Source organism: Octodon degus, unplaced genomic scaffold (assembly GCF_000260255.1).
Source record: "Octodon degus isolate 3935 unplaced genomic scaffold, OctDeg1.0 scaffold00005, whole genome shotgun sequence".
Classification (NCBI taxonomy): domain Eukaryota; kingdom Metazoa; phylum Chordata; class Mammalia; order Rodentia; family Octodontidae; genus Octodon; species Octodon degus.
In genome coordinates this window covers 19740935-19751079 of record NW_004524581.1, presented here as the reverse complement: position 1 = coordinate 19751079, position 10145 = coordinate 19740935, and the positions used below count along the sequence as shown (strand labels likewise).

The 10145-nt window shown below is 38.9% G+C and overlaps 2 protein-coding genes and 1 pseudogene across 2 annotated transcripts in view; 1 reads left to right on the top strand and 2 right to left on the bottom strand.

Moving 5' to 3' along the window:
* LOC105742591 (serine/arginine repetitive matrix protein 1-like) overlaps positions 1-222 on the bottom strand; it is a 37580-nt gene extending 37358 nt beyond the window's left edge. Inside the window, 1 exon segment of the mRNA XM_023722939.1 lies at positions 2-222. Coding sequence (XP_023578707.1) covers positions 2-194 — 193 coding nt within the window. The 5' untranslated portion in view covers positions 195-222.
* Positions 1-10145, top strand: part of Cd2ap (CD2 associated protein) — a 132784-nt gene that overhangs the window by 67069 nt on the left and 55570 nt on the right. Inside the window, exon 3 of the mRNA XM_023719181.1 lies at positions 8342-8495. Within this exon, the coding sequence (XP_023574949.1) occupies positions 8342-8495 (154 nt within the window). The remainder of the gene's footprint in view (positions 1-8341; positions 8496-10145) is intronic.
* On the bottom strand, positions 5678-7012 carry LOC101559593 (annotated as a pseudogene).

Below are 10145 nucleotides of genomic sequence, written 5' to 3'. Positions count from 1 at the left end.
TCATCTTCAAATCCAAGGATTTCTGTTACTCGTTTTGTTATCCAAGGCTTTATAACCTCCAAATTTACTTTGCTCATGTCCACCTTTTTTTCTAGGCATTCTGCAAATTTCAGCTGCTTCAGTAGTTTCTTCTGTTTGTTGCTGAACCGATTATCCTGTTCTGCACTTGTTCCGCGGAAGAATCCCGCATCCATCTTGCTGCCTCGCTCGGAGATCGCTCCCTATCCCCTGGCCCTATTTTTTTTGAGACAGGTTCTTCCTCACTATGTAGGTCAAGGCAGTCCCCTTGCCTCAAGCCTTGTGAGTGCTGGGATTACAGGTCTGCAACAACATGCCTTGGTATTTTTTGTGAATTTGTTATCTGTATACAAGTTTCTAACCCTACACACTGTTACCTGTGTCTCCTGGAATCATTTTCAAAGTCCAGAAAGGGAGTGAAATTGGTAGAAAGCACTGCAATATACTTTATTTCATGGGTGTTTAGGTAAAAGGTACTAGTGCATAGAGGAATAGTGAAGTGCTGGGACCTCGCTAACACTCTTTAGGTAGTTTGTGACATTTTCTGTTGACAGAATAGTCTGGAGCACTGGTTGTCTCAAAACAGGGTAATGAAACAGGTTATTGAGACTGTCTAGTTGTACTGGCCAGGGATTTCAGAAGAGGAGAGGATGGACTGCAACATGATTTTTGCCTTATTTAAGATCTGGTGCGAACCTTGAGGTCACTTGATGCAGGTGATACATCTTAATTGACTCTTATGTATTTGGAAGGCTGTAATCATGAGTTTTTCCAGTTGTAGATACATTTTTAAGTTCTTTACCTTGTTCCTTTGTTGTCTTTTGTCCTTAGAATTATTACATGTAATATTCATGGATGTGATTATGTCTCGAAGAATATTGAAGGTTCCTAAAATGGTTCTAAATGTTGAGTAGTGACTTAATGTAATCACAATTAGTTTTCATTAAATATAATACAGCTGTCCAAGGTTATATAGAATAGAACCAAAGCATATACCAGATCATTTGTTTCTTTATCCTGTACTTTGTCACATTTGTGTACAAACTCTCCACTGTGAATATAATTATATACTTCAGACATGTACTAATAAAAATATATATTTTAAAAAGTAGGGTTACTTCTAGAGTGATGAATTTTGAATTCAGACAAAGTGTTTGGTCTCAGTACCTGTCCCAATGTCTCACTATGGAAGTGGAACTCGTGGTGATTCTCCTGTTTCTAGCCTCCCATAGTGCTGGGATTACAGGCGAGGGCAACCATGCCCAGTCTCAATTGCCTTCTCAGTGCCCCGGGGACCAGGTAGGAATGACAGGCCTGGGGATAGAACCCCTGGCCGCTGTATCTGCCTAAGCAGGCTCTTTAGTCTGCTGAGCTATCTGGCCATTCCACTACTTTTATTTTTTGCTAGGTTGTTGTATTCCAGGTGTCTAAATTCTAGGTCCCTTCACTTTTAACACAATTTTTAATAAATGTTACTTAAAGATTTATGGGTTTTATATCATAGTAAGATAACACCTTTTAGGAGAAAATATATTTGTGAAAACCATCATTTTCAATTATGCCAGAGTTTCTCATACTTCTGGTATTTAACACCCTAAGTGTTTTAGTCATTACTGTATTTTGTGGTGCCCTAGAATCTAGGGCCTAGATCAAAAGAAGTACCTCAGAATTACATGTACTATTAGAATGAAGTAACTTAGTAAGTCATTTATTCTGCAACTGGTTAGCCATTAAAAAAAACAAAAGAGGAAATAAAATTTATTACATTCTTAACTAGTTATTATAGCGCTAATACTGGAATTTAATAAGTGGTGCACTCACTTCCTGTTGCTTGATTTTCATGTTATTGTTACTTTCTTTCTTAGTAACTTCCCAAAGCCCGCTTCACAAATACTATACTTCTTCAGAAGAAATATAAAACAGACTAATGTTGAATTTGTGATCTTTTGTGAGCTAGTGGTTCCTCTTGTCTCACATAGGTATTGTTATTTTTTCCTTAAAATACCTTCCCGGGGGCAAGGGAGGTGGCTCAGTGGAATAAGCGCTTCCCTGGCAAGCGCAAGGGCCTGAGTTCAATCCCTGGTTCCACAAAAAAAAAAAATAATAATAATAATAAAATAAAAAAAATAAATAAATAAAATACTTTCCCATGTCTTTGGGAGTTTGTTGCGGCACTATGAGAACCATGAATCTATGCAGAAGTGTGCAACAGTTGAGTATAGGACACTTTTAATTTCTGTCTCTTTTTGATTTTGGTTTTGATTTTTTGAAGCAAGGTCTCCCTATGTAGTGCAGGCTGGCTTTGAGCTTCATTATGTAGCCCAGGCTGGCCTCAAACTCATGGCGAACCTCCTGGCTTAATCTCTTGAGTGCTGAGATTACAAGTGTATGCCATCACACCTGGCATTAATTTTTCTTTATTCTTTTTTCAATCTAACTTAATGTTTTAACCTGAAGTGGAATACTTTGCATTGCAGTTGAAATACTAGCAAATTACCCATTCTCTAATAGTATTTGAAAAAGTTCATTTTGTGAGTATTCTTTCACAAGTTGATGAAATCCGCAGTACTTCTGTAATCATATTTTTAAAACTTAGTATAATAATTACTTTATTTTAACCCATAAAGTTAAGGAAACTGCTTGAAAAGCAGTAACACAAACTTTTTGCTATGTTTAATTATATATATATGTGTATATATGTATGTATAATATGTGTACAATAGGTACATATATAGTATATGTATAATGCATATATACTTCTATGCATATAAAATATATACACATACACATTACAATACGTAGTAATGTATATATACATATATTATGTGTATATATAATAAATACATACATAGTCATGTGTAGCTTTTTAATATAAAATAGATTTTGGCTATATAGTCTAAAGCATATTACCCAAGTAGCAGTAGCTGGTAGACAGATGGAAAGATTAATCCATGTTACTTGTTAGTACCTATGTTTTATTGCCATAAACGTTTCCACAAGTAGAGACCAATGCAAGAGGTTTGGTTTAGTTTAGTTTTTTTTTTTTTTTTGATGGAACTGTGGGTTGAACCTGGGACCTTCACATTGAGCTGCATCTCCGGATTTTATTTTTTATTTTGAGACTGGTTCTTGCTAAGTTACTAAGTTATCTAGGTGGGCTCAGACTTGTAGTCTTCTTGCTTCAACTTCTCAGAATTCTGTGATCACAGGCACATGTTCCATTTCTAAGGTTTGTGTTTTTATCTCCTCTGTTTTTTAACAGGAATACCAGCTTACTTTCTTTTGGTAAAATAATATACAATTTCCCTTTTTTTTTTTTCTTGAAACTCTTAATCGTTTTTCCTCAGTGGAGAATGATAGCAACCTTCTTTCTCACACAGGGTTATATAGACTCTTGGTCCAAGGTTCTAGCTCAGGGGCACAGCACCTACCTGCCTGGCAAGTGTAAGGTTCTGAATTGATTCCCAGTATCCTTAGTCTGCCTTTACCTCTTTACATTTTGCCCTTTAGCTGACTCAGCCCCTCCCTCCTTTATCTCTTCCTGAGCTAGGGTCACAGAGACTCTACCATTGAGTTGTACTCCTAGCCAGCATTCTAGTTTTTGATGGTGATTTAATTATTTTAGTTTTTTAAAATTTATTTTATTTTATTTTTTTGTGGTACCAGGGATTGAACTCAGGACCCGCAAGTGCTTATTCTACTGAGCTATCTCTCTGGCCTTGTGATTCAATTATTTTAAAACAAGCAAACAATCTGTCTTTTAGATGACACATTAAAATGTGAGTACTTATAACATAAGACTTTTTTGTCCAGGACTTGAATACCAGAATAATTTTATGTGGATAGAATACAAATTCTTTGTTAACTGTACGTGGAAAATATCTCTGGTTAGGTTTTTCTTTTTAAATTAGCTTCTTGATTATTTTCAGCAAATTGTTAAATTTTATATTAAATGTGTGAAGTTAGTGACTGATACCATTTTTTACCTCTTAAATATGGAACATTATTTTTTCAAGCACCATGTACTTTAAGATGACTTTTTTTTTTGGGGCTCAGTCCTGCCTTGACAGAATTCCAACTATGGTCCCCTGCACCTGCCTAAGCTTGCCTAAGCAAGTGCTTTAGACTACTGAGCTATCTCTCCGGCCCTAAGATGACATCTTTTCTTTTTCACAGTGCATCACAAACTTGGCTTTAATGAGCAGTACCATAAAGCCAGTACCTGAAACATCAGAGGGGTGTTTGCAGAAGAAAAGTTCAGACTTTTGATCATGTGACTTGCAGGATCATACTTTGATATGCATTCTTCACTTATGACTGTTTTGGCTGTTCTTGGTAACCTATTAACAGCACAGCCTTGTCCTGTTTAGCAGTGGTTTTAATTAGAAAGTCAGCCTTCATGTTGTCAATGTTTGACACCAAAATGTAGCCCTACTCAGGAGTGGTATCAGATGGATACACGTGCTCCTGGGTTCCTGTGCTCCAGGGCATCCAGGTCCCTGGCAATCCTAGTTCTGAAGTGATCAGAAGAGGACTGAAGATTAGGAGCAGCAGGATTTGAAAGTCCCTGGGCAGTTGAGGTTCTTCCAGAGACATTAGCATCAAAAGGCAGTGATACCAGCAGCTGCAGAAAGGATCACTTCTCCTTTTTCAGTCTCTTCCTCTGGAACTGCTGCCACTGCCACTGAGACTCATACTGGAGTCTATGCCAGGCTCATCCTCCAGCTTCTGGCTGCTCAGGGTGCAGGGTGCAGGCAGCTCTGGAGGAGCCTGTCACATGCCAGCACCGCCAGGGACACAAGGTCTACATCTTTTCTTACCTTCACTATTACAAATTAAATTTGTCTGATTATGGACTTCCTCTTTTGTTTCATATAGTAATATCTTTTTATGTTAGTACCACAGTAATTTATTGTTTTATTATAATTTTCCTTTGTATCTTGGTTAAAAAGTCTTTCAGCTCTTCCTTAAAACTATCAATGGCCTTTTGTTTTTCCACGTGAATTTAGAACCAGTTCATTAAATTGCTACATCAAATGTCTGATGTATTTATTAATTATTTCACCTAGGTATATCAATTTTAGTGGAAAATTGATGTCTTTAAGATACTGAACTTTAATCTTTGTGTATGGTATGACTTCCTTTTTATTTGTGTTCGTTCATGTGTCCCAGGAAAACTTAATATTTTCTTTCTACAGTGGTTTACTTATCTTCTTTATACCTGTGACTTAGAGTAGAAGCTGTCAAGCCAAAGCCTACAGGACACAATCTGTACTTCAATTTTTAAATTTTTAATTTATTTTATTTTTTATGTATTTGGGACAGTGTCTCACTGTGCAGCTTGGACTCATAGTGATCCTCCTGTTTTCATCCTCCCCTGGGGCTATGGAGATAGCTCTGTGGTCTAAGCGCCTGTAGGGCTGGGTTGGATTCCCAACACTGCATGCTGTGTAAGCTGCATAGTGAGACACTGTACCAAATATATACATTTAAATAAAAACCCTAAAATTTAGCCTCCGCAGCACTGGGATTACAGGTGTGTACCACCATGCACAGTCTTGGAGGCCAGCTCACTGTGCCCGGGAGTGGGGCTTGGTGTACCCTGTAGTGCTGGGGTCCAATTTTTAAAATTTACTTTATTTTTTATTTTTTATTTTTTTGAGTGAAGCCAGATACATTTTATTCATCACTGGCAATGCTGATTCTAAGGTGACATAGGAACTGGTGATAAATCTGAACTATTTTGTAGAGCATGATTGGTAACATGAAATGCCAGGGAAACTAAAGAAAGTTGAGGTGCCACGTTTCCTGTTTCCAGGGTCCTTCTTCACCAGGTGGCTGGCGCAGCTGTTTGGAGCCAGAGCTGTGCTGTGCAGTGTTCTAAGACCCCCTGTTGTCACATGGTCTCTCAGAATGCTCTTTCAGCCAGGAAGCTGGCTTTTATGTGTTCAGTGCCAGGACTCTCTGGGGTCCAATCATTCTGGTCCTGCTAATGAGCCTAGTGCACATGCCACATGCCTACCAAACTGCTTCAAGTGCATCCACCCTACACAATGGGGTCCCCAAATGCACAGCTCTCCTCAATGGCAAGGTTGTAGCTCACGCCTTTCCCATCCTTGTAGGTGCTGGTCACTATCCGCATCCAGCCTCTTTCACCCCATGGTTCACCCCATGAGTTCCGGACAATCCAGTACTCTGTGCCATCACTGCTGACGCCCCACCCAACCACAGAAATGATGTGGTTGATGAAGGCATCCTCGTGGTACTCCGCATAGATGCCTCCGGTGTAGTTGATCATCTTTTCTGTCGCCATTATACTGCAGCTGATTGAACTATTCTTGTAGATCTCGGCCATCATCTTCTCCCTGCCCGAGAGGGAGCCGTAGTCACCCACTCTCCAGAGAGTATAGTTCTGGACGATGTGGCACACTTTCGTTTCCGTGCAGGTCCCACACTGGTTGAACTTGTCACACTTTTGGTCCTTGGCCTGGTAGTTGTTGCAGGTCTCATCGGGGATGCCATGTTCATGGGCGTACTTCCACACCAGCAAGTCGCTGCCCCCATCGCAGCTGCCTGCATCGCCACAGTCAATGACATGTTGCACTGACAGCAGGGCAGAAGGCCAGGCCCCCCTCCTCTTGATATTGATGCAATCTGCCATGGCACTAGTGCTGCCGTGGGCCCAGCAGGAGCCACAGTACTGGAGGATGTGCTGGTTCCTGGTGACACTGGCATAATTGATACCATCCAGACTGCTCCAGTCCCAGTTCTTGGGAAGATCCAGTGGGGACAGATATTCATGAGGCCGGGGATATGTCCTGTGTTGCAACTGCGACAGCTGATCCCCTCGCAGGATCTGATAGCAAGTCTGGTCCCAGCGGAAGTGGAGGCTGGCCTGCGCCGCACCTGCCAGCAGCGCGAGCAGCAACATCAGCCACACAGGCCCACACTGCGCCATGCTCCGGCTGAAAGTGAACCAAGTGTGCCCTGGCCCAAGTCCATCCCATGCTGCACTCTTATTTTACTTTTTTATGGCAGATGTACCGTTATTTTATTTTTATTTGATCAAGAAAAATATTTTAAAGGAAATATAAGTGCATGGTTTAAAGTGTCCCAGTTCCTTTTCTGATTTCTTATGGCATTTTTCTGAGAAGTATATGTTTACATATTGTAGCCCCTGCCAAGGCTGGCCCGAGTCCTGCGGTCCTCTTGCCTTGGCCTCCCGAGGCTGTGTCATAGGTGCGCACTCCATGCCTGGTCTCCATGTGCAGCCTTTGAATAGACTTGGCAGAGGTGTCACAGAAGACTTTCTCATTGGCCCAGTGGGAAGCTGGTGCCTCTTGTACATGAGCTTCAAACTAGCTTTCTTCTGGTTATAGAAATGCCGATTTTGATTTGTGAAAGCAAAGGTAAGTTTCATCTGGGAATGGCTGTTTAGTTTGGATCCGGGATGAGTTCATGTTCTCTAAAACCAAAGAATGAATTTTAGAAACAAATGGAGGTTATAAGCAGAATATATTTATTGAGGGAAAGAAAGCTCCTGTCAGAGAGGAACAGGAGGGAGGCCCTGAGTGGGTGCCCCCCCCAATTTTTTTTAAAGCCAATAATATAAGGATGCTAGTTAAGAATTTTTAAGTAGTGGGGAAAACCCTAAAAGAATATGATGACATGTAAAAATCATGGGAAAATTAAAATTTTGGTTTGCACAAATACTTGAACACTGTAGTACCTCAGTCAAGGTATGCTTCTGTTTGTGAACAATTTGGTTGGCAAGAAGAAACATTCTGAAAAATTTGCTTTCATTTGCAAACTCTGCATCTGGTAACAAACATGACCTCATTCATCTTCCCTACATAAATACAAATGTAGCCATCTTTTCCAGAATTGTAAAACAAGTTTGTGAACTGAGGTACCACTGTATATGTATTCATTATTATATGATAATATTTGTGTTACAGATGATGTAAGTGGTGATTGTGGGCTGCAAATCACAAAATATTTGCTATCTGCTGCCTTGCAGAAAAAATTTGCTCACCTCTGACTTAAAACTATTTGTCTTCTATTTCTGTATGTATCAAAGGCTTGTCTAATATGTTGAGATAAAGGTTGGGTGGGGTTTCAGCTTCATTTTCTTTGCATCTTCAGTTTCAGTAAGGCTTACCAACTGAGTCCCATTCTTCAGATAGATTTGGGCAAAGTGAAAGGTTGAAAACTTGCTATGATAATTAACGTAATCATTATACTTATTTTGGTTTTTTAGTTTGAGGGAGTTAATGTTAATAAAGTACAGCTTAATTTGTCTTTTACTGATTTCCTCCCACAGGAAATTAAACGAGAGACGGACTCTAAGGATGACAATTTGCCCATCAAACGGGAAAGGCATGGAAATGTAGCAAGTCTTGTACAACGAATGAGCACTTACGGCCTTCCAGCTGGAGGAATTCAGCCTCATCCACAAACAAAAAACATTAAGAAGAGTATGTAAATGATTCCATTCCTATTATACCAAATTAGGAGAGTATGTTATAGTTGTTCATACGTTCAATTTTCTGCAGCAGACTATAGTAACTTCAGCTTACTCTCATATTATTGGTTACTGGCCCATGTAGTCAATCTTCATTTTTAGTTATGTGAAATCTGTAATATATTGGTAGCCAGCATGAGTATCTGACAGCCATCTGTAGGAATTATAAATTGAAATACAAGGTATTGTTTTCTTATTATACAAACTGTAGCATTTATTTATTGGAATGTTAAAATGTCTGCTCATCTTTAGTAGTGTAGATTCAAGAATTTTGGTTCTTTTTCTTTTTTGGTTACATATCTGAACATAGCCCTGTAATTTCCAGAGAGACTAGCTAGCAGAGTTCCCTTTAGGTACTCTCTAAATATATTAAGAAATTGGGGAGATAGCTCAGTGGCATAAGTGCCTGCCTGGCAAGCACAAGGTCCCAAGTTCTAGCCCTGGTACCACCAAATAAACAAATGAACTTGATAGAGACAAAATAACTTAGTTTAAATCTGTGCGTCCAGCCAAAAAACCCCAAAGCAAATCTGTTCTAAGATAAAGTGGATCCACATGTGTTCTGATTTTGTGTAAGCAACTGAAAAGGAGATCTTCACATATGTCTGATGAGATTTGTTTAGCAGAATGAAGACGGATTTTATTAGCATAGTGAACAGTTTTTCTGTTGTCCTCACTGTGTTGTTGGCTTATATTGTCATAAAGCCAGTGAAACTTGCGCTACCTACCACACTTTATTAAGTAAATTAATTTCTTTGATAAAACAGGTATTTTTCCAGCGCAAGAATTGTGTTTTTTGAGAAAAAGTTGGTTAAGTTGCTAAAGTCTCTGAAGAGAGTAAGTTCTTAAAACCCAAACAAGTAAAGATTACATTACTTGTGACATCTTTAAAAAAATCAGCCACATAGAGCCAGGGAGATGGCTCAGTAGAATAAGCGCTTGCCTGGCAAGCACAAGGGCCTGAGTTCAATCCCTGGTTCTGAAAAAGAAAAGAAAAAAAAAAAAAAAAATCAGCCACAAACATAGTGGCAGAGTGCTTAGATATAAAAAGTCAGCAACTTCTGACTTCTCAACTGTATATTAAATATGGAATATTGTATTTAATTCACTTTATGTTTGAATGAAATTGATGCTGCATGGATTCTTGTTATCATTGCTTGATGACTTCCTTTGTTAGCAGAAAGTCATGCTATGGGGAAGTGATTTTTAAAAAAAATCTAGCTAATTATTTTAATGAAAAGGTACATTGAGATTGGTACTGGTAGATTACTTACAGGTGTATTGCAGGGAATTATGTTGCACATGAAAAACTAGTTGACAGAGTACTACACATGCTTCATTTTCAGAAAATGTGTAAGGGATAATTTGCTTTCTGATTTTGAGTCAGTGCTGGAAACACTAGTAGAAATTCTGCACGTTATCAAATTATGGTCACCGTCTACATTTTTATAGCATATCTTTTAAAAGAGTGGATTACATTTTTAAAGCATATCTTTTAAAAGAGTGGATGTGTTAGTTCAGGCTCTGCTCTTTGACCTTAAAATATTCTGATTCTTGTGGGATAAAGATTCATTTGAATCATTCCGTATTGGCTGGTCTTGCT